This window comes from Convolutriloba macropyga, chromosome 10 (genome assembly GCF_964194025.1).
Source record: "Convolutriloba macropyga chromosome 10, txConMacr16.3, whole genome shotgun sequence".
Lineage (NCBI taxonomy): Eukaryota > Metazoa > Xenacoelomorpha > Acoela > Convolutidae > Convolutriloba > Convolutriloba macropyga.
Window position 1 is genome coordinate 57925447 of NC_134477.1, and position 23733 is coordinate 57949179.

The 23733-nt window shown below is 33.7% G+C and overlaps 1 protein-coding gene across 1 annotated transcript; it reads left to right on the plus strand.

Moving 5' to 3' along the window:
* Window positions 1–15048: 15048 nt before the first annotated feature.
* Window positions 15049–22098, plus strand: LOC142348758 (neutrophil elastase-like). The gene is made up of 3 exons (XM_075400250.1): window positions 15049–15712; window positions 18421–18511; window positions 21541–22098. The coding sequence occupies exons 1-3, from the start codon at window positions 15409–15411 to the stop codon at window positions 22034–22036; spliced, it is 891 nt and encodes a 296-aa protein (XP_075256365.1). The 5' UTR covers window positions 15049–15408; the 3' UTR covers window positions 22037–22098.
* Window positions 22099–23733: the final 1635 nt, after the last annotated feature.

Below are 23733 nucleotides of genomic sequence, written 5' to 3' on the forward strand. Positions count from 1 at the left end.
TATGGGAGCACAGTAGTTTTAGATATTTTTTAATCAACTCATTCTCTAATAAAACTCTATTTTCAGAGGAAAAAATGACCAATGAAAACAACAAATTACAAATTATCAAAAAAATTAAGGTCGATATACTGTAAACGTAAGCCTTCTTTTCTGCACAGTGAAAAGACTTCTTGTGTCGATACGGGTAGTTGCTGCAATAACAATCAGCATCATCGTTTTCTAATAGATTGTAAGCCTTCGGACAACCATGATCATCAATATCTTCACAGGTAGAGTAAAAAAATTTTGCGTTTTTGATTAATTAGATTTGCGTTATGTATACTGTACTTAAATCTTCATTTCTACTAGCAGTAGCCATTTTTACAAACTCTATATAACTGGAATTTTCCTGACAAGAGTCATCAAAAATAATTGATTACTTTGTTCCATTATTAGGTAAATTCTGTATCAACTCAAGATTAAAACTTTGAGCGAACTCAAGGTTTTCTGTTCACATTAGACCGTAAAGAAATCGACAGTGTTGATAAAAATAGAAAATTTTGACAAATTCTGGCTGAAAAATTTCAAAACCTAACCAATCATGGATGAGAAAAGATTTCTCAGGTCCACTTATTCCAACCAATGAAAGAAACTCGTTATTTTCTGGAAATTATTTTGTTGATTATTTTGGAGACGGTAAATTATATCCAACTGTACTCGAGAAAATGGTGATCCAAACTGTTGTCCCCTCCCAAGTCTCAGCTATTGTAATTCTTAGGATACAAGCTAAAATCAGCAGTATGACAAAAAACTGGGACTTAAAAACTACTAAAGACCGGTTACACGTCTGTCCAAAACATTTCCAAGACTGACGTTATTGGTTATTGTCATCGAAGACAAAATAAACTAATCGAAATCCCTTATCATTGTGATCAGTCATTTATATCTAATCTTCTTCCCGATGGGTGCAGAATCTTTGCAACTGAATTTAAACGTGAACAGTAAAAAATGCTAAATATTAACAAAACTATCAGTGAACTAAACATTAAACACAACCAAAAATTGTTCCGTCAAAGTAATGACTGAGTAAAATCAACAAAAATGAAAAAAATATCAAAAATAGGAGCGAGAAAGTGAAAAAGTAGTAAAGTATGGGAGCACAGTAGTTTTAGATATTTTTAATCAACTCATTCTCTAATAAAACTCTAGTTTCAGAGGAAAAAATAACCAATGAAAACAACAAATTACAAATTATCAAAAAAATTAAGGTCGATATCCTGTAAACGTAAGCCTTCTTTTCTGCGCAGTGAAAAGTCTTCTTGTGTCGATACGGGTAGTTGCTGCAATTGTCATCAGCATCATCGTTTTCCAATCGGTTGTAAGCCTTCGGACAACCATGATCATCAATATTTGCCAAATCCTTACATAAGTAGAGTAGTGAAATTTTGCATTTTTCAAGTTTTTTTTGCAAAATACAATGTTTTGCTGAGCAATATTGATGTATAATGGAAGCCAGCTCAGAATAATCGAGCTTTCCATTGTTCCAATTCATAACGTGCATATTTTTTGTGTTCCAAGTTGCTTGAAAGTTGGTTTGTACTCTTTAGATGGGAGAGAACTGTATCCAAGTACATTTCAGTCCTTAAAGATTCCCAACTCTTTAAGAATTTTTCCTTCTAAGCATTCATTATCTGGTGCAACGAGTGGCATTCTTTCTTTTCGAATGATTTTTCGAAAAAAAAAGATCAACAGTCTAACATTTGGAAAATGCATGGATAACAATTTTTTGTTGAGATTCAACAAAACAGACCAGTAAGGTGACCCGAGAGACATGAGCTCGGAGTTTTAGGTAATATGCAACAATAACCCGGTCCATGGTTGTAGTTGCTTTAACCGCTCCAGAAGATTTGTGTAAATTTGCATGTAAACGGAACACTTTCGATCTTGCTAGGAAAACCCAGATTTGAATTATCGTAACCAATAATTCCTCCGTGCGGCAAATTTTGGTCATTTTCCTCCTAAATAGTGTTTTGATCTCAAATTTCACATGCTGTCAGGAAACAATTTTTTCGTTTCTCGTTTTTGGGAAACATTGGAAAATTACTACTGTAATAGTTGAAACGTTTAAAGGTGTTACAGTATCCCTCATTTTTTTCTTTATTTATCTAAAGTGATACTCGTCTTTTTGGAAGTCTCTACATTGAAAAGGAGGTCAGGGTGATGTTCCAATAATTTTTCGTATTCCTCTTTTTTTAATTCAATTTTTGTCAAAAAACTCCATTTAACTGCGTTCCAACGATGTTGTGAAATAGAATTATTTTTATCAGATTGTTTTATTAAAGTAGTACGTCGTATTCCGTCATGAATGACCCACTTTAGTTTAGAAAAATTGGAGTCACTGTCAATTTTATCAATTTTTGAAAAGTTTAGAGCTTGAATTCATCCAGAGTAGAATTCATCAAAAAAATTCATCCTTTAATTCATCCAAAGTGTAGCTGACATAAGTCACTTGTTTGAATACGTTGTTCTCCTTTTGACAAAAAAGTCGAATCCGTTCATAAGTTGAGACTGGGTTGTCCTTGATATATTGTAGGAACGCAATATAGAGTCTGCGGTTTCGTCCAATGTTAATCACTTTGTGACACTATTCCAGCACTTGTTCCATGCATGTATCTTTGACGATTTGAAGTTGGTTGTCTCATCTCTAGTTCTCCATTGCGAAGATCAACCTTGAGAAAGCAGAATTTTCGAAGCTCATAGTCTCCAAACCGCAGTTGTTGGTACTTTTCAAAAGTCACAGAATCGTCTTTTCTAAAGTCTTGGGAGGCTCGTTCAGAATGAAGTTTTCTGTTTCATGAAATCTGGCTCAAAAGAAATCACCCAAATATTTCGAAGTTGAACCAAAGTCTATTTAAAAAGGAACCCAATCGTTTGCTGGTTTTGATAAGGATTGCGTGCACATAGAAGGAGCACTCGAAAGAAAAGGCGATACTTTAGAGAGAGACATTTCTATAAACTGAGCTGAGAGTGTAAAACAGTATACATGCCTTTTGTATTTGTATCTAATTCCTCTCAATAACCTAAGGTTTGCTTTCATGACAAAGACGTCCTTTATACCCATAAAAGGTTAACGAAATGACGTTATTTCCATAGACGGTAATCTTTCCGGAAATCTTGAGGTTCGCCAATTTTTAACCAGAAATATAGTTCTCAAATTATTTCGAACAAGTATAACAACGGATTCTTGTACCCTAATGTTTCTTGAGTTGTATCGTTTCGAAAATGATTTTTTAGATATTTATCGAAACAGAATTTGTTACCTCTAAAATTTAAAGTTACGTTACCGTAATTTTTGTTTCCATATATAGATTCTATTCTATAGTGCCAATGTAAAAATTGCAGCAATAATGTGTTAAGTTTTACCTTAGTTTTACAGAGATTTTAGCGACAAAACTTTTTTTAATTTTTTTTGTCAGTTAAGGAGTTTAAACCTTACCTAGTGACTAAAAAACTCTGTTGCTACTTATAACGACATTTTTTGTCCATTAAATAATTGTCCTCACCACATCATTCACATTTCATCCTCAGTGAAAAAGATACTAGAGAAAATAGCAAACCTGTCTTTTTTATCAAGCAATCGATTGCTTGTACACACTCTATAAACATTAGTTCTTTCGTTCCATTATGGAAGAGTCCGGACTGGTCTTTACCCAGTTAAACAAAGCGGTGGAGCATAACTTAGGAAAAAGTATCCAGTGTTTTCAAAAAACGATTGAGTAGAAAGAAGTTCAAGCGTCACCTACTACGCGCTGAACAAAGAAGTGCGAATACTCAGAACCTTGCATCAATTTTTCTAGATAGAATTCAGTCCCTTAAAATCACAGAGTGTGGGAGTGAGTTAATAAAGATTGTATAATGTTTGTTAAATGGTCATGGCATAAATCATAATTATCTTTTTTTTTCATGAAATTAGAAAATAACGTTTCTAGTTTGTCTGTGTTTTGTGATTTGTATTTGTTTTTATAATTCGAAATAACTTATTGTTAAAAGTCAAATTTGCAATTTTTTTTCCTAAAATTGAAAATGGAAACAACTTTTTTGTTAAAATTTGAAAATTTTTTTAACGTTTTTTCTTAAATATCAAACTTTGAGCTAAAAAAATTTCCTAAAATGTAAATAAATTTTCAAAAAAGTTCCATTTAAAAACACAAAAAATGTTCATTTTTCTTCATTTTGTGGTATGATTTTGAACAAAAAATAATTTTCTTTACATTTTAAAGTGCCAACTTGTTTGTTTTGTTTTATTAAACGTCAATTTTCAAAACAAATACTTTTATTAAAAATCAAAAAAAAATTCAGTTTTTTTCTTAAAAATCAAGTTTTATATCATTTTTTTTCAGAAGCAGTTTTTATCAAAGTGTTTACAAAATGTCGATAAAAGTTGCTCTCTTTTTGCTACAACATAGTTTGCATAGTGTTTGGAAGTTCTCAAAGTAAAGAAATAAAAAAGTAATTGAAAAGAAATAAAGCAAAAAACTTGCAACATCGAATTTATTAAAAAAGAGTTCTCCCAACGTTATCTGATAAGCTCTTTTAGTTCATTTCCCAACTGTCGCACTCTTTGAACAATTGCTGGATGTTCTGTAGGTCAAACACTGATGGGAGTTACCGGAGCCTCATCAGTCAGCACAATTGGGCTGTGAGATGTTCCATCCTCTCTGGAATGGGTTGTCATTGACGGTGTATTCGACATATCAGTTAGACAGCTCGAGACAGCTCAGTATATAATATTGAGCTGAATCGAAGTTTTCCAGACCGTAAAATGACAACGTGGTACTAGTATCAACACTCAACTAGCTTTGTTCACTGCTACCAGCGATGCTCACCATCTGGAGAAGGTTGCTTTGCGGCTCTAGAGTGGATACGTGACTCTCTCGGGTGTATTTAACCAGTTGTTGGGAATTGTTCCTTCATTCAGAAATGTGTACTGAATGCTTTCCGCTACTTAGTTGGTGTGAAAATCTGATCCATTGACGTGAGGATAGTGATTTCCACGGATCACATCAACTTCGTGACTAATTGCGTGAGTCCAAGCTGATTCTCAGTGATTAGAACTTGATCCTGATGATACTTCTCGATTTGTTGCCTATTGTGCTCTACGATGTGTCACACTGTACTAAGAAGGGTTACAACAACTTTTAGAGGCCATCCGATAAGTCTCTGATGCTTATCCGAGCAGTCTCCTGTGTGAAAGAAAATGAGTAGAGAAGGCTGTTATTCTACTTTTTGAATCCCATTTCTCGATGTGTTGAGATCAGAAGAAGGATTGAAGACAAAGGTAGTTGAGAACAGAGGTGACGTTGTTTTATGAGGAGAGAGAGCAATTGATGCCGGTGAATTTTCCAATTCTGTTTATACTAAACAAAAACTAATCGGAACAAAGTATCCAAAAACAGTAGCTGACAAAGTGATGTTATTATCCAGAAGAAGAAATGTATCAGTTGTAAAGTGACCTCTTCTTACACGTGTTATCCTAATTAACAGCCAAAGAGGGATAAGTTAGAGGAAAGGAGTTGATGTAATTGACCAAAAGAGTCAAGCTTCGATAAATGCTCTCCATCTCGTTAAATCTAATATTGATCACTGAAAATGTTCCAAATTTGGAACTATATTTTTGTATATAAATGTTGGGGAGTCGTGTTCCAAATCGTACTCTTACTCCCTATGCATTGTAGCCTTTGTACTAATGAAAGAACAGCGCACTTTGCAGAGATGAAATAATTTTTACTGATTCAAGATTTAGGATTTAATTAGATTGAGATAGATTTCTGTACTGTACCATAATTTCTGGGACAGAATTCAATATGGAAAGCGTTTCATACGTGTTCTGACGAAAAACCCATTGTTTTGTTATGTAGTCATCATTCTCAAAGTTTTTGGTAGAGAAGGTTGCATATTCAAATCCTTTACTAATTTGGATGAATCTACTGCTTTGATTAAATTGTCCAAGAAATTGTAAAAGAAATAAAAATCGACATCATTTTCGTCTACTCTGTAATCATCAGCGATTCCTTCCTTTCTTTTGTATTTTTTTTCCAAAACTTGTAAGTGGTTCTTGATCAATATTTTTCACAAATGATGGAAATCTCAAATAAAAACGCTTTTTAATATAAAAGAAAATTAAAATTGAAAAAGCACTGAATAAATTGAAATCTTTTATCAAAGTTTTCTAAAGCTGAAACCTGATTGGATGAGAGGTTCTAATACAACAACATTAGGCTGTACAACGTAAATTTGTTGTTCGACAACAGATGGAAACTTTTTCTTGATCTCTCTTGTTGCTATGAGAGCACATTTATGTCCTTTTTTCTATTTTCAAGAAAAATGAATTGGATCTCAGACAGAAAATTTTGAACTACATCTATTCGAAATACTGGAACAATCGGTAATTTTCAAAGAATGATTTTCTTGTTGGTTTTTCTATGGAGAAATAATCTGTGTTGGAAAGGAAGGTTTCTAGTCAAGGTTAACAAATACGAGTGAGAGCAAAATGTGATAAAAATGTTAATTTCGATTTTTTTTCGCCACGGAATGAATTTGTACATTTAAACTGGAAGTTAGGTACTATACGAAGAAGTGTCGTAATCTGTATAACTTCAGCCTTCTAGAATGTTCTAACAAGATGTTCGTTTCTATAAAAAATGACCTCATTTCCATCTAAGAAAGTGATGAGTCATCGCTGATTAAAATGAAATTTTTAAACAATTTATATAAATGTCGCAATCGGGATCATATCAATCTTCTAGAAGGTTGTTAAATAACGCTTGTTTCTAAAAATAGAGGTGACGTTTTATCCATATATGGAAGTGACGAGTCATCGTCGAGTAGCTCAAAATGACCTAGCAGCTCTAATGATTACACATTCTGCTTTTTCAGATCCAGTTGCTCCGCACTTTAACTGAATTTTACTCAATTCATCTTGAACTAACAAAACAAACCTTCTCTCGATAGAGTTCTCCCAGTGAAATGCAAAAAGTGAAACCAAATGTTGGTGAAGAAACAAAATGGCAAGACACAGGCAGTCTTGTGATAGGGGGACTTTATCTTGTTCCAAATGTCCACTTTTCTTTCCCAAATGAAGGAAGACTTGATTTATCACCTTGCCAAGCATCATGCCACAAAAAAAGTTAAGCCTAGTACTATGTGTACTATGTGCTAGGAAAAATTTCCAACCTTTATTCTCTTCAACAACACAAGAGGAGAAAGCATGGAACTTTGACTAAAGTTGGACCAAATCGAGTGAAAATTTCAAAGAAGTCCTAGAATCGGAGGAGCTAAACAAAAACAACGATAAATTACAACAGGAACTAAGTGCTTGCCAGCAATTTTTTGTCGATACGGAAATGGTAAATGGGAGACATCGAGATTTCAAATTCAAGATGTCCAAGTTTGATCCCAATGAGATCAAAGAGAAATTAAAGGAGGTTTTCTGATAAAATTAAAGGCGCTGCCAAAGTGAATCTGGCTCTTGGTTTTATCTTGCGCAATGTGGACACACACGAATAACCGTACTCTTATGCACATGAGAACAACACTTTCTTTGAAAAATCTCATTTACTCTGCTCAAAAGGGGACTTGGTCTGACTTCTTAACAGAATTGAAAAGATGGATCTAGTGGAGACTTGTGCACACAAGAGGGAAAACACAAAGTGGCAATTTGCTCTGACTACAAACGTAACGATATTTGGCGCTCTTTTCAAGAACATTCCAATGGGATGTATCGATGCAGTTCTTCCTGATCAGTTGTTGAGACGTAAAAATGTGGATTGACTTTTTACGAGTGGGTACGGAGAAATCTAAAAAGATTATTCTTGTCTGTTCAGAGCGGTGGCTATTCACTTGCATGGATTAGATGAGTTGGAAACGAATGGACAAACTTGTTTAGTGGTTTTCTTCACGAGTCTGGACATGACGCAATCACTTTTAGAAGAGTATTTTTCTATCATCTCGTGTTTGTTGAAAATGCAGTAAACATAACAAATTTATTTATGATATCTATATAGAAGAAGGAGATATTCCGCCAAATGGTCAAATGTAAGAGAAGAGCATTAATTTATTGCGATACAACAACCAAATTCGTTCTGCTGTTTTTTTTTATTTTCTGGTATTGTTTAATTTTGAAATTTGCTTGTATCAGTATTTCTTCATCATTTAACGTATTTACGCTCAATTTTGAAAAGCTTGTGTATTTATTTGTTTTTTTTTTCATTTTTCCCCATCATTTATCTATTCAAATCTTCTCATAAAACAAAACCTTGCACTTATATGCTTGCCATTTTCTGCCGTGTTACCTTGATTGGCTTTATCTGGACGAAGGTCAATCAATCAAAATAACCATTCATTGTTTGTGTAAACCCCGTCTCTTGATTCTCAAGCGATGCAGCTTTTTTTTCTTGCAATTTTTGAAATCAAAGATTATTTTCTAAAAAAATTGGATAGGCTCAATAAACAAATCTGCCATAAAAGGTGTGAGGCTTTGCTTTTCGAGAATTGTTTTCACCCAAAAGTGAACAATATTTTCTCTAGAAACGTACAGAGGATTAACTCTCAAGCAAATTCAGTACTGAGTCAGAATATGATTCAGGTCACATTTTGTTCCAAATGTGTCTGAATCAGAACTGATTCAGTGATTCCTTCTGAATTATCTTCTGATTCAAAAGAATACAGAAAACGTTCCCTGAATTTTGCTTTGATTCAGAAAAATTCGGAAATCACCTCAAAGTTGGCTCTAACATCCTTCTGAACCCGTTTTGAAACTTGAAATTTCCCTTCAATTGTTCTGAATCAATAATGCTTGTCACTGTGCGTTTGATGTTTCCATTCCAATCATTAAGAAATCGTACCTTGATGGCTTCATGCAGAAGTTTTTTTTACTCTAAGTGAAGCTGCCAAACAAGTGAAAGAACTCAAGAGCTTTCTGAAGTCAAAAAATTTCTCTTCAACACAAACTTTGAGCAGCAGAAATCATATTCTTACGACAGTACCTGAAAAACAGAACGGCTAAGAGAATACAGAAAAGGTATCGAAGAGCATGGAAAACAGGTTCACTGAGTCGTTCCGATCTTAATTTCTATTTCTGTATAGAACTCCTTCCCAATTATCTTCCTTCCCAATTAAAACGGATAGCATGCGTTCTACAAGATATTTCAAGGAAAAAAAAAACAAAAATAAATCAAATATCGATAGTAGCTGGAAACCTTTTAATGCGTACCTACTATACATCGCAAATGTTTGACCTTCCATTTTCACTGGTTTTCATTTCCCTAACTTTAGACGCATCAAAACTGGAAACTGTAATTACTGCAAACTGGGCATCAGAAACTCATCGTGAGGGAACATTCAAAAACTACACGGCATCTCAAACTTGAGAAAAATAGGTGCTGAGGCGTATTTCGATGTGTTCTAAAAAAATTGAAACAAAAAAACTGTAACTTTCCTGTAGTTTTCGGAGAATTTAGAAAACAATGCGGAAGTGGTTTCGTTTTGAGAAAAACAGATATCAAAATTTGCTTTATTCCTTCAATTTTATGCGGATAGAGAAAATACCATTTTTCTGTTACTTTTTGCTGATCACATTTAGTATTGTTTCATTTTAATGTTTGGCTGTATCAGGAGTTGTTCATCATTTAACCTATTTACGCTCATTTCTGAAAAAAATACAGTTGGTTCCAAGTTGTTTTATTTCCTCATTGTTTTTTTTTTCATTTATCTAATAAATTCTTATCATAAAGAACATTGCAGTTACATTATGGCCAAGCTTAAGCGCGTTATCATGGTTGGTTTTTGCAGGACCGTTCATTAAAAATAACCATTAGAAATAACCATTATTATGTGGTTCTCAAACGAGGCATCATATAATTCTTACAAATTTTGAGGTCAAAAGTTCAATTTCTAAAGAAATTTTATAGCGTCATTAAGAAAAAACCGACTGAAAAGGTGCGAGGCTTTGCCTTTTGTGAAACATCTTTACCCCGAAGTTCACAATATTACCTTAAGAAACGTAGAGAGGATTAAAACTGAGCTCGTACCTAACTCTACATCGAAAACTTCATTACGGTGTCAGTGTCTAAGTCAGGTCGTATTTTGTTCCAAATTTGTCTGAATCAGAGCTAATTCAGTGATTCATTCTGAATTATCTAATTAAAAACAATAAAAAATATTCTCTCTGAGTTTTGCTCTGCTTCAGAAAAATTTAGAAATCACATCACTGTTGGTTCTGAAAACCTTCTGAATCTTTTCTGAAACTTGAAATTTCCCTTCAATGGTTCAGAATCAGTACTGATTGTCACTGTTTTAGATGTTTCCATTTCAATCATTAAGAAATACTATCTTTATGATTTCTTGCAGGAATTTCTTACACAGAGTTAAGCTGCCAAATAAGTGACATAACTAAAGAGTTTTCTGGAGTCAAAAAACTTCTCTTCAAAACAAGTTTTGAGCAGCAGAATTCATATTATTACGACAATACCTGAAAAACAGAGAGGCGAAGAGAAAACAGAAATGGTCTCGAAAACCTTGAAAAACAGACTCCCTGACGTTTTCCATTCTTAATTTCAGTTTAGAACTCCATCAACGAAGAGAGTTCTCAATGGCACTGTTTTTCTTTAATACGGTTGGGATATTTTCATCTTTCCCGATAAAAATGAATAATATATGTTTCTCAAGAGATTTCAAGAAAAAAAAAGAAAATTGAAACAAATATCGTTAGTAGCTAGAAACATATTAATGCGTAGCTACTATACATCTCAAATGTGTTGACCTCTATTACCAATGGATTCAGTTCTCTAATTTATAGACGCATCAAAACCACGACAGGAAACTGTCATTACTGCAAATTGACATCAGAAAACTTTTTGAGAGGGATTGATCACAATCTACTTGGCATCTCAAACATGAAAAAAATAGTGCAGAGGTAGCAGTTACTGAGGCATATTTATGTGTGTTCTAAAAGACAAATTGAAACAAAACCATTGTAACTTTTTTGGAGGATTTAGAAAAACAGTGCCTATATGATTTTGTTTTGCTGAAAAAAACAGATAGAAACTGAAACTTTGAAAATCTAAAAAATGTCGCATTATTCTATCAATTTCATGGGGATATACAATATACCTTTTTTTTCTTCTTTTTGCTGAACACATTTTGTATTGTTTCATTTTAAAATTTGCCTGTATCAGTAGTTCTTCATCATCTAACCTAGTTTTGGTATTTTTTGAAAAAAAAATACAGTTTTTTAATTGTTTTTTTTTTCGTTTATCTATTGAATAGTTATCATAAAATAAAACATTGCAGTTACATCATGGCCATGCTCCAGCGCGTTACCATGGTTGGTTTTAGCTGGACCATTCGTTATAAATAACCATTCGCAATTCATTATGTGGTAAACCCCGGACTGTGGTTTTGAAACGAGGCATTATATAGTTCAAACAATTTTTGAAGTCAAACAATATTATATTAAGAAACGTACAGAGAATTAAAACTGAGCTCGTATCTAACTCTACACCGAATTCAGCACTGTCTCAGAGTCTAACTCAGGTCACATTTTGTTCCGATTTTGTCTGATTCAGAGCTAATTCAGTGATTCATTCTGAATTATCTTCTGATTCAAAAGAAAACAGAATACTTTCCCTGAATTTTAATCTAATTCAGAAAAATTCTGAAATCAATTCACAGTTGGTTCTGAAATCCTTCTGAGTCTTTCTGAAACTTGCAATTTCCCTTCAATTGTTCTCAATCAATAATGCTTGTCACTGTGCGTTAGATGTTACCATTTCAATCATTAAGAAATAGTATCTTGATGACTACATGCAAAGTTTTTTACTCTAAGTGAAACAGCCAAACAAGTGAAAGAATATGATTTCATTTTTTACATTTTAATGTCCTACTATAATGTTATCTTTATTTTTCACCTGCTGTGATTTTTGTTGATGAAAATGATCAACTTGCTTAATTCGCTCACAATTTTGTCCACATTTTGTTCACGTACTCGACCTTACTTCAAGAACATATTCTTTCATCTTTCCGACAAGCCATGCAAAAGTTGTTTCCACTGGATAGGTTTACTGTTGCTATTTTGGTTCAATGTTTCTTCACAATAATGATCTAAAAAAGGCTGCGGGTTGCAAAATGTCAAAGCAACCCGAACTAAATTAAACCCTCGTGAACAAATAAATGGAAAACCCGGACTAAAGTTTACGAAAGGTAACATTTCAAACAACCTTGTAATCAATCAACCTTAGCAAATGGAAATTCACCGCTGTTATGATTAATTGAATTAAATGGTTTTGACAAACTATAAAATATTGGTAAAGATGAAGATTTGATGAACTAATAGTTTTCATCAAACAGAGAGTCAAGGTCATAAAAAAATTAAACTGATAAGTTAAACCCGCAGCTTCTGTCATAATTTTTAGACCAGTTTTGCCGAAACAGAAATGAGAAAAATTTTATACATTACACAGACTTAATTTCGTTATTTATGTTTGGCTAAACCATTATTATGTGGTCCTCAAACGAGGCAGCATATAATTCTTACAATTTTTGAGGTTAAAAGTTCAATTTCTAAAGAAATTTTATAGGTCAAACAAAACCGACATAAAAGGTGTGAGGCTTTGCATTTTGAGAACCATTTTTACCCCCAAGTCCACAATATTATCTAAAGAAACGTAGAGAGAATTAAAAATCAGCCCGTACCTAACTCTACACCGAATAATTCAGTACTGTGCCAGTGTCTAAGTCAGGTCGTATTCTGTTCCGATTTTGTCTGAACTAGAGCTAATTCAGTTATTCATTCTGAATTATCTAAGTTAAAACAATACAAAATTTTCTCTCGGAATTTTGCTCTGCTTCAAAGAACTTTAGCAATCACATCTCTGTTGATTCTGAAATCCTTCTAAATCTTTTCTGTAACTTGAAATTTCCCTTCAATGGTTCAGAATCAGTACTGATTGTCACTGTTTTAGATGTTTCCATTTCAATCAATAAGAAATACTATCTATATGACTTCTTGCAGGAATTTTTTACTCAGCGTTAAGCTGCCAAATAAGTGACATAAGTAAAGAGTTTTCTGGAGTCAAAAAATTTTTCTTCAACACAAATTTTGAGCAGCAGAATTCATTTTATTACAACAAAACCTGAAAAACAGAGAGGCGAAGAGAAAACAGAAATGGTCTCGAAAACCTTGAAAAACAGACTCACTGACGTTTTCCATTCTTAATTTCAGTTTAGAACTCCATCAACGAATAGAGTTCTCAATGGCACTGTTTTTCTTTAAACCGGTTGGGATATTTTCATCTTTCCCGATAAAAATGAATAATATATGTTTCTCAAGAGATTTCAAGAAAAAAAAGAAAAATGAAACAAATATCGTTAGTAGCTAGAAACATATTAATGCGTACCTACTATACATCTCAAATGTTTGACCTCTATTACCAATGGATTCAGTTCTCTAATTTATAGACGCATCAAGACCAAGACAGGAAACTGTCATTGCTGCAAATTGGACATCAGAAAACTTTTTGAGATGGATTGATCACAATCTACTTGGCATCTCAAACTTGAAAAAAATAGTGCAGAGGTAGCCGTTACTGAGGCATATTTAGGAGTGTTCTAAAAAACAAATTGAAACAAAACCATTGTAATTTTTTTGGAGAATTTAGAAAAACAGTGCCTATGTGGTTTTGTTTTGCTGAGAAAAACAGATAGAAACTGAAACTTTGAAAATCTCAAAAATATCGCTTTATTCCTTCAATTTTATGGGGATATACAATATACCTTTTTTTTCTTCTTTTGCTGATTACATTTTGTATTGTTTCATTTTAAAATTTGCCTGTATCAGTAGTTCTTCATCATCTAACCTAGTTTTGTTAATTTTTGAAAAAAATACAGTTTTTTAATTGTTTTTTTCGTTTATCTAATGAATTTTTATCATATAATAAAACATTGCAGTTACATCATGGCCATGCTTCAGCGCGTTACCATGGTTGGTTTTAGCTGGACCATTCATTATAAATAACCATTCGCAATTCATTATTTGGTAAACCACGGATTGTAGTTCTGAAACGAGGCATTACATAATTCAAACAGTTTTTGAAGTCAAAAGATTATTTTCTAAAGAAATTGGATAGGGTCATTAAACAAAACCGGCTTAAAAGGTATGAGGCTTTGCCTTTTGAGAAACATTTTAACCGCGAAGTCCACAATATTATCTTAAGAAAACTATCAGAGGATTAAAACTGAGCTCGTACCTAACTGTACACCGAGTTCAGCACTGTCTCAGAGTCTAACTCAGGTCACATTTTGTTCCGATTTTGTCTGATTCAGAGCTAATTCAGTGATTCATTCTGAACTATCTTCTGATTCAAAAGAAAACAGAAAACTTTCCATGAATTTTAATCTAATTCAGAAAAATTCTGAAATCAATTCACAGTTGGTTCTGAAATCCTTCTGAATCTTTTCTGAAACTTGAAATTTCCCTTCAATTGTTCTGAATCATTAACGCTTGTCACTGTGCGTTAGATGTTTCCATTCCAATCATTAAGAAATAGTACCTTGATGACTTCATGCAGAAGTTTTTTACTCTAAGTGAAACAGCCAAACAAGTGAAAGAATAAGATTATATTTTTTACATTTTAATGTCCTACTATGATGTTATCTTCATTTTTCACCTGCTGTGATTTTTGTTGATGAAAATGATCAACTTGTTTAATTCGCTCACAATTTTGTTCACATTTTGTTCACGTACTCGACCCTAATTCAAGAACATATTCTTTCAACTTTCCGACAAGCCATGCAAAAGTTGTTTCCACTGGATAGGTTTATTGTTGCTATTTTGGTTCATTGTTTCTTTACAAAAACAGTCTAAAGAAGGCTGCGGGTTGCAAAATGTCAAAGAAACCCGAACTAAATTAAACCCTCGTGAACAAATAAATGGAAAACCCGGACTGAAAGTTTACGAAAGGTAACATTTCAAACGACCTTGTAATCAATCAACCTTAGCAAATGGAAATTCACCGCTGTTATGGTTAATTGAATTTAATGGTTTTGACAAACTATAAAATATTGGTAAAGATGAAGTTTTGATGAACTAATAGTTTTCATCAAACAGATAGTCAAGGTCATAAAATAATTAGATTAACAAGTTAAACCTTCAGCGTTTGTCATAATATTTTATAACCAGTTTTGCCGAAAAAGAAATGAGAAAAATTTTATACATTATACAGACTTAAATTCGTTATTTATATTTGGGTTGTGAAATCAGTTACTTAAACTAGAACTTGTTAGTTGAGTATGTTCAAACAAAGTATCGAACCGCAAAATAACTGATAATAGTTGAACTTAAACGCGACAACTAAAATACAATAAACCTAAAATATGAACTTCATAAATCGGAGCAGAAAAGTTTATTTTTGTTTACTTTGTTTACTTCAAGTTTGCACAACTTTTACGAGAATCCAGACTTCGATGTACAAACCAAAAAACTACCCAAATGGTATTTTTTCATCCAATTACTTTCTGGGCAAAAAATCTACATCATTGATCATTAACGGCATAAATAGCCCACCCAGACGGTTTTACGCCAAGTTAAATTTTTACAAAATGTTGAATTTCTGTGGAGCTGCGATTATTAGTCGAAGATTTGTCTTGACTTCAGCCCAGTGCGTTCATCATTTCCCAAGTGAGCTTGAAATAATAATATGATAATACTCTATTTTTTTTAAAAAAAAAAAATAGAAATAAGGAGAAATATTGGAGAACAAAGATATATGCAATTATTATAGATTATGCTTTTTTTCGAGAAATCATCAAACAGGCATAAAGATAAACCAGGAAACGAAGATTTTTGGTTACCATATATAGAAACAAAGCAAGAAGTTCTGCCCGACAAAAAATGCATGGGCTGTATGCAATTAAAGAATCTTATCTACCATTTAAGGCATACATGAATCATAGTGATCGTATTAAGTCATAAGCGCTTTTAGAGAATCTCTAAGAATATACCAAGGTCATGGACTACCAAGATATGGACTACCAAGACTACCAAGATAAAAATAACAAACTGTGGGTTTCGAGGTCAGGACAATTGTTTTAAAAAATTACATGTGCGGGCAAATTTTCTCAAGATCTTTTTATTTTTGCAAAAAGTCAAGTATTTGGAATCGTTAAAAACCGTGAGTAAATGTGAATGCACATAAAAACTATTCACCCGCTTATTCTGCCCTCGAAACTTATAGAATGGAGTTTTACGTGTACGTACTGTCTCGCACGACGTAGTAGTTTTGCCATCACAAAAAACAGACTAATTTTGTAAAAAATCTAATTTGAAAAGCGATTGCCTGCGGTCTACCTTAGATGAAACCCGAGTTAATCATATGCGTTTATATTTTGACCCTCTAAACGAAAATTCAAAGAATATACTTGTACTACCCAAAGAACAAAAAAACAGTCATGCGTCATTTTTCGCATCAGTTGTGAGATTTGAGCAATTTTTGAGAATGCCAGAAATTAAGGAGAATAGATCTTGAGAGGGCTACTCAGCGTTTACATTAGTAATGCGACAGCTACACCACCTCTCAAAAATCAGAAAAAAATGAACTGAAATTTTGAAATGATTCTTAGCTGCTACAAAATGATCATGTAGGGTTCTTAGAAGTAACAAAAACCATATATACGTCCTAGCAATCCAGGTAGAACTATTCTGTAAAACTTTACTGGTTTGGAACAATAAAAGATCTTATTTTAGTTTTTTTGAAAAGTTCAATTGGATTGATACCCATTCAGTAGAACCACGCATTAAATGTTCTACTTTTGATACCTTAAATTGAGACCCTACTTTCCTAATGTCATGAAACAAAGCTGAAAAAGTTATAAAAAGCTATTTTCTTACAGTAGAATCCAATTAACGAGATTAGGTAACTGTAAAGCAGTAGACAAATAAATCTTTCAAGAAAACTTTTTTTCTCTTCAATTGTCATAGATTTCATCTTGGTAAAGCATTTCTCAGAGCTTGAAACCTTCTTGAAGCATTAATTTTACAATCAATTTTTTTTTGAAAATTTAACACGACTATCAAGATTATAGGTGTGCAAACAAGTTATTTTAAACCCTATTCGCTAAAAGCAGATAGATTTTTGGTAAAACATTTCAGTAAAATTTTCAAATTGTTTTATGAGAACGCCGTGTCTGATGGAATAAGTTTTTCAATCCAATAAATTAGCAAAAAAACGCCCAAAAGCCAAACTTGTGCCGAAAAACAAAAAAAAATGATATTTGTTGACATGACTCTGGGCACACTATTGATATGACTCTGGGTTGCAAAACCTGGAAACTTGTTTCAAAATTACAACACGGATCGTTTCAACAAGCTTGAGTTTCGTGGTGTGCCGTCAATCATAAAATTGTATTTTAAATTATCTAATAGTCAAAAACGAATAACAAATGTCGTTGTCAAAAAATACTTGACAAACTCCCGTGAAGTTTGACTAATGTACAATTACAAATTGATTAAGTATGAAGATATTTGAAGTTGTTTTTTTTAATTTAATAATTTTTCACCTTGTAAATTTCGTTACTTATGCCAGTGCTTGTTATAAAAAAATTTTCGCGATGTTCTCAAAAAAAGTGTATTCCTTCTAAGTATTTCGAACCATTCGATACACTGCAACATTTTGAAAAATTTGTACCTACGACAGCAAACATGTGCTTTTTTGTACGTTTTAGTAAAAACCGTTATCAAAAAATAAGACGAAATTCTAATTTGATTTCTAATATCAATCTGGTTTCGAAAAGATTAATTTACTATAACAGATATCAATCGTTTAAAACTAGCAAGGGAAGAAAAGTTGCAGTATGTCTAAATAGCCTTGAGTCAATGCCAGCCTCTCAAGAGAAGCAATCCGCATTTAAAACTACAACCGTATTCTTGGTTCAAACCAAAACTGGGACGGCAGGAAAAATAAATTTTCTTTTTATCTAATCAATGATATTTTTGACGCTTCTTTTTTTAACCATTTTCTGCTTTTCGACAATCCATCCCTCCAAGTATCCAAAACCAACAGTTTTATTGTTTTGAAGGTTTTGAAATCTTTTGAAATTTCAAAAACTTTCAAATTTTAATTTTAAAAAGTTGAAAATTGGTCGATTTTTGTTTCTTGAAATCTTTGTTTTTTTGCTGCACTTACAATGAAAAAAAACAAGCATTCGAAAATAATGAACTTTTTCAGGATTTAGGATGTATTTGATTTTATTCAGAAAATAGATACCTGATCTGAGATTCAACTCCTATATAGTGGTTAAAGTATATTGGGCTACCCTTCCAAGTTTTGTTGAATTTTTGATTTATGAAGCCCACATTTGCGTATCAATTGCATTCTACTTTATGTTTAGTCGAGGGATTGACTTTGGAAGTAGCAGATTTCTCAAAACTGAAGCCAACAAAGAGCATCTACAGAATCGTAGAGAAAATTCTATCAGCCACGTAAGTAAAACCTCCCATCAAAAAACTTTTTCCTAAACATGCCACGAAGATAACATAAAGCAATGTACTTTCAAGAGGTACATATTTTGTTTTCCCTTGACCGCGTTCTCTTCTGACCTATTTGACTTTTCGTACTCAAAAACGGGATAAACAGGTAGCACCCAGCAAGCATTAAGTGCTCTTAGAGACTTTCAGCTCACTTGTCTCCAACTATGCGATTCACAGAAACTATACTTATTCACGGAGAATTATACTTATGGTGTGAAGGGCGGCTCTTAGAGGTTGACCGTCACCCCCACACCCTCCTCCACAACAACCCCCCTCACATCAGGCCCTTCTCACTTCACCGCCTCATTCCTAACCCATTCACATCGTTCAGGCTGTAAGGACCCCGTGCAGCCCAAACCCCCTCCCACCGTTGCCCCCCCCCCCACTGTTGCCCACATCAACCCCCGCCCAGTGCATCCCCGCAGCGCTCACCATACGTTTCCTTCCGTTGGCTGTCATAGTCAAATCATTGCTCATATTGCTCATTAATTTCCCAAAATATCATTTAGAGAGTTTTAAGGAAAAATCTGAACAAAATATACTTAAGATATCTGTATTTTTATTGAAGTACAAAACTGAATTCAGTCGACCAACAATAATTTTATATGCTTTCTTGGGACAATACAAACATAATAAAGAGAACTCAAGATCTTTCGAACTGTGAATTTATTTTCTTTTTTCCACAAGAGAGGTTGAAATATAAAATTTGTTTTTTGTTTAGGTGTAAGAGGAATTTTATAAAATCAGATCAGGAGTCTTTTAAAAAAACTCGTGGAGCGTAGAAACATTTAATCAAACGTTTTGCGTTTCGTCTTTGTGAGAAAACTTTGAGGTTCAAGGGCCTTTAAACTATTCACCATTGGCGTCATTTTAAGTTAACTTAAGACATATTTTTTTAAAACCAAAATGTGTTTAAAGGTGGTACCGTTAGCTTTACTCAAATTTTAAATAAAACGGTATTAAAAAGAGTACACTGTTTCTAAAATCCCGTTCATTTCATCAAAATTTTCTCAGCCATATGTGATGATTTGTCCTCTCGTTTGAGCACTATGGTCGCTTGCTTGCGTGATGAGCAGCAGCAAGCACTGGCATGTCAGAAATTTTTTCGGAAATGGAACTTCTAATAATCTCAAAACTGCAAAACTTGATTTGGAAAAATTGATTTTTCAATGTTGTCAATTCCTGGATGGAAGTTTTCATAAACACAAGTCCCTTCACTCTCTGGTTTGAATGAAAAGATTTTCTATTTTTGCAATTAGCCGGCTGCATAAAACACTTCAATCGGATACAGTTGTTGATCAAGAAATTGGAAGAACTGCTACAATTTGAACAGTAAAATCTGCTGTTTTTTTCGTTTGTTTGTGGATCACTATTTTTCTAGGTAATTTTTGTAATACTTTTCTTGATTATGAGTAGTGTTTCTTTAACTCAAGATTGAAAAACAGTTAAATGTATGCAATGAGGCACTGATATGTTCAATTGTGTTGTTCGACAAAAGTTTCTTATAGTTAATATATGTTCGTTAGATTCTCAAGTTGAGTTAGTTACTTCTTTGACCAAAAAATCAAAATATAAAAGATATTCGAAGTAATGTGTCTAGAAGTGAGGTTATCAGAGAAAAACATTAGAAAAAAATTATCTATTTTAATTCAACTCATCATGACTTCTTTTGGGGTTTTTCCTGGCTATAGAGTCCCAATAACCTCACACCTCAGGAGAAAAAACGAGAAAACGAGAAAAAAGAATTCTGCACTGAACAAAATAAATCTCCGGTTCGTAGCTACGCTCTTCTATCACTTCATTTAACTCAAACAAACGCCAGCTGTTATAATGTTGTTGATGGATGATTTCGTTTTGCTTTTCTAATTCTTTTTCAACAAAGTTAAAACACTAAAATCAAAAACAGTGAGATTTTGCTTTAAATTACTTAAAACTTTCTTGGAATTGTTTTTGCTTAACTTAGTTTAAACCGTTTAGTTGCAGTATAACCATTACTTTTAGTAATCTTAACAGATGAAATCGTAGAAGGACTAAAATGGCTTAAAATGCTTTTACTGCCGAACGTAACTATAACCACATTTCTTCAGAAGCTTTTTCCATTTTAATCTATTTAATTGCCCGGTGGGAAGCACATTCAAGTAAATTAAGCGCTTTCCACATTGGGCGCCGAAAGACGAGACGGGGGGGGGACTAGTAGCAAAGTAGTCACCTTCTTTGCTACTAGTTTTTGTTTTGGGACCAGTAGACGCTAGTAATGAATATTTTTTTCAAGAAATTTCAGATATTTTTCGGCCCCAACGAGTTGTCATATTGGAGTCGTATTTAAAGTATAAATAAACATTTCAACGGATCACCAAAGATAGCTTTAAGTAATTTTTTTGGTATGCTCTGTGATTGCTGTGTTGAAAATTGTTTTGTTGATTTGTTGTTTTCGACGACATTTGTTGCTGCTACAAACTGTTCGTATTTGTCACTTAGGTCTCTTAGTTTTGAGTAGAACAGCTGAACTGGTGAGCGAATACAAAACACTCTCTTTTGCTTTGCCTTAAAGTTCAATTTGAATTTCGATTCCTAAATTTTTGTGATTTTTTTGTGTTTGCTATATTGCAGTTGTGCATCTAAGTAAAAACAAAAGCTACATGGAAAAATGTTTTTTTTAAATCAAGTATCATAAATTCGTAGAATTTTGATGTTCATTTGCATGCCAGGAGTTTTTTGAACGTTCGCTTTTTGTGTTGCAACTAACTATATATTAATTAATTGGTTCGCGAGTTAAACTGCTGTTTAGTAATTCCGTAAACTGATTTAGTTATCAAAAATTAGTATGAACTTTATATCCAAAAAAAAAAAATTGAGACGCACAACGTGTAGTGATCCTGTTCCTGCAATTTCTTTGACAATGGGGGGGGGGGTGTCGGAATGTTTCGTTACAGATTACATTCAAGAGCCTCGTTGTCTTTTCAACAAGCAATCAATTTCAGCTTCTCTCCCAGTAACCAACCCCTGATGGATCTCGCCATCTTAAAAACTGGAAGACCCATCTGGGGTGCGGCTGGTCGTGGACTCCCACTTTGCCCAGGACCCCTTCCAGAAATTTTCCACCGGCTCACTTTATTCGGGACGTGTGGCATGGGTTCTCTCATAACCGCAAAGAGATCCTACTCGTTTCCGATTGTTCTTCAAGAAACTTTCTTCTCATTGTCCAATTTCAAATACCGAAACAATTCCGAAGCTTGCAGGGCTGATAATATCTGCACAGTCCCTTTGTTAGAGAGTTCTAATATTTGTTTTATGGACCAAGGGGGGCCGTTGTACAAATTCAAATGCGGAACCCTGGAACCCGAATGTCTTTATGGAATCGCCAGTTACTCCATGGATCGCTTCGACACCCCGAATCGTGTTTGCAACAATGGAAGTTTCTTTGTTGACCTGTCTGTCTTTTCCCAGTGGATTCAATACCATCTTATTAATTCATAGCAGATAATTGTTTTGCTAGAACCTCAATGTGAAGAATTTAAATTTATATTTGTGTCACAATACATTTTTTTTTAATTATCTGAAAATTAGGTTAAAGATTCGAGTTTTTTTTACCGCAATCCATAGGAGAAAATCAAATCGGTTTTCCTTTCAGTTTGCCCTCTGCCAAGTCGATAATAATTCTGTTACGTACCCTGTCTGACCACCATAAAAGAAACTTACAAATAATAAAACGCCATTTATGGTTTTTATGGAAACAAAAATCACGAAACGGTCAGAAAAATTTTGAATTGCCTAAAAACCAGTCCAAATTACACGTCCATACTTAAAAAACGCCAAAAACTTTAACACAAATTTGGGAAACTACAGTTCATTTTTATGGTAACTTACCATAAAACGCCATAAAAAGAAAAAATTTTAGTACGTTTTAAGGTAACAAAGTTTCCATAAATTACCGACTTTTAGAAAACGATATATATACGAGGGTTTACATTCTTTCATCCCCCATTTTGAACCCTGTGTTTTCACCCCGATTTATTCACCCTGTATCGTTTCACTTTGATTTTTTTCATCATATAATTGGCTAAAACTTCAAGCGAAATCATGGTTTTTCAGGATTTGGAAACATTTTATCCATAAGTTCATGATAACGATTTTAAATTGTTATTGGTTTACGTTAACGTGTGAGAACCCGGGTTGATGTGTCACCGCTAAAAATAGCTGTGAAGGCCGAGCATTAATGATTTCCACAAACATTCATTTCATTAAAACAGTTTTTATGTCGACATATTTTCTTTCTAAATTTCATACATTTGTAAACGTGTAAAAAGAGCCCCCAAGCGTGCGAACAGGCTGACCGGGTTAAAGTCTTAACAAAACGAGGTCAATAAAACTGCTGTGTACCAAAATTGCGTTTTACACCTGGTAACAACAAAGTGTTAGTTTGACTTTTCTAAAAAATCACAGCTGCTGCCACATATACAGAAGCGAAGTGAAAGAACTAAGACTCGTGAAATTCCGCATAGATCTGATTCCACGCACTTCAAAGCTTAATAAAAGTAAGTGTGTGTGTGTGTGTCGCAGATTGCTGTGAACAATCAGAAAATTAAGCCTGAGCTTTGTTGTGATCATAGAAACCGGGTTCAGTTTTGTGGAAAAAGGGGAGCTCTAGCTTCAGCAGAACACAAGATTTGTCAGTTGAAGTCAGGTTGGCTTTGAAAGAACTAAGAAAACTACTTTTACAAGGAAATCCAGTCTGCCTAAAAATCTCACCTGAGCAGTAAAATACTGTGTCTTGCTAACGTGAAACTTGTAATTTGTCTTGTCATCGATTTGGTCTTGACAATTTGAGTAATTTGAGAGAAAGGAAATTAAAGAACCTCTGATAGCCGAACATTAGGGTGACAAAAATTCCTCTTCTTTGACCAGACGAAGAACTTATAATCAGTTCGTTGAAAGTGATAAGCGGTGAAAGATAGATTTTCAGTTCACAGACTTGAGTTTTCCAAAACAAAAACCTAGATGCTACGTCGTCTCTATGGCTTCGGCCCCAGTGACTAACGAAGGACCTCTGTTTTGACCAACAATTCAAGTCCGCTTACGGCAAAAGACGGTTCTCCTCTGTGAATTGTGTTCTATTCTGAAACCGAATGTACCCCCTTAGTTTCGTTTATAAATATAAACAGTGAGCAACCTAT

What these genes read in the sequence shown, in the direction of transcription:
- LOC142348758 (XM_075400250.1), top strand. Translation starts at nt 15,409, where the DNA reads ATGAACTTCATAAATCGGAGCAGAAAAGTTTATTTTTGTTTACTTTGT. An exon ending in GTGCGTTCATCATTTCCCAA is followed by an intron (nt 15,713 to 18,420) that starts GTGAGCTTGAAA and finishes CTTTATGTTTAG; the next exon opens with TCGAGGGATTGACTTTGGAA. An exon ending in GAGAAAATTCTATCAGCCAC is followed by an intron (nt 18,512 to 21,540) that starts GTAAGTAAAACC and finishes AATCAATTTCAG; the next exon opens with CTTCTCTCCCAGTAACCAAC.